Below are 220 nucleotides of genomic sequence, written 5' to 3'. Positions count from 1 at the left end.
CCACCTGCGGGAGGACCCTCTCGCGCACCGCCTGGAGGCGACCAAGGACGCCGGCCGCGTCGCCGTCAAGCCTCGCACGCCGGCCATCGTCCGGCCCTTCGAGACCACGCCCAGCGACCTGGTGCAGGCCGCGCACACGCCAGCCAAAATCAACACTGTGGCGCCGACGGTGAAAAGCAGCGAGAGCTTAGCGCCGCCCTTGCAGACGAGGGTCATTATG

General features: G+C 69.1%; 1 protein-coding gene across 1 annotated transcript in view; it reads left to right on the top strand.

Moving 5' to 3' along the window:
- Positions 1-191, top strand: part of LOC119593288 (genetic suppressor element 1-like) — a gene marked incomplete in the record, with an annotated part of 3,330 nt that extends 3,139 nt beyond the window's left edge. Inside the window, 1 exon segment of the mRNA XM_037942217.1 lies at positions 181-191. Coding sequence (XP_037798145.1) covers positions 181-191 — 11 coding nt within the window.
- Positions 192-220: the final 29 nt, after the last annotated feature.

This window comes from Penaeus monodon, chromosome 32, assembly GCF_015228065.2.
Source record: "Penaeus monodon isolate SGIC_2016 chromosome 32, NSTDA_Pmon_1, whole genome shotgun sequence".
NCBI classification, from domain to species: domain Eukaryota; kingdom Metazoa; phylum Arthropoda; class Malacostraca; order Decapoda; family Penaeidae; genus Penaeus; species Penaeus monodon.
The sequence above is the reverse complement of the archived record's forward strand: the minus strand, read 5'-3'. Positions and strand labels throughout refer to the sequence as shown.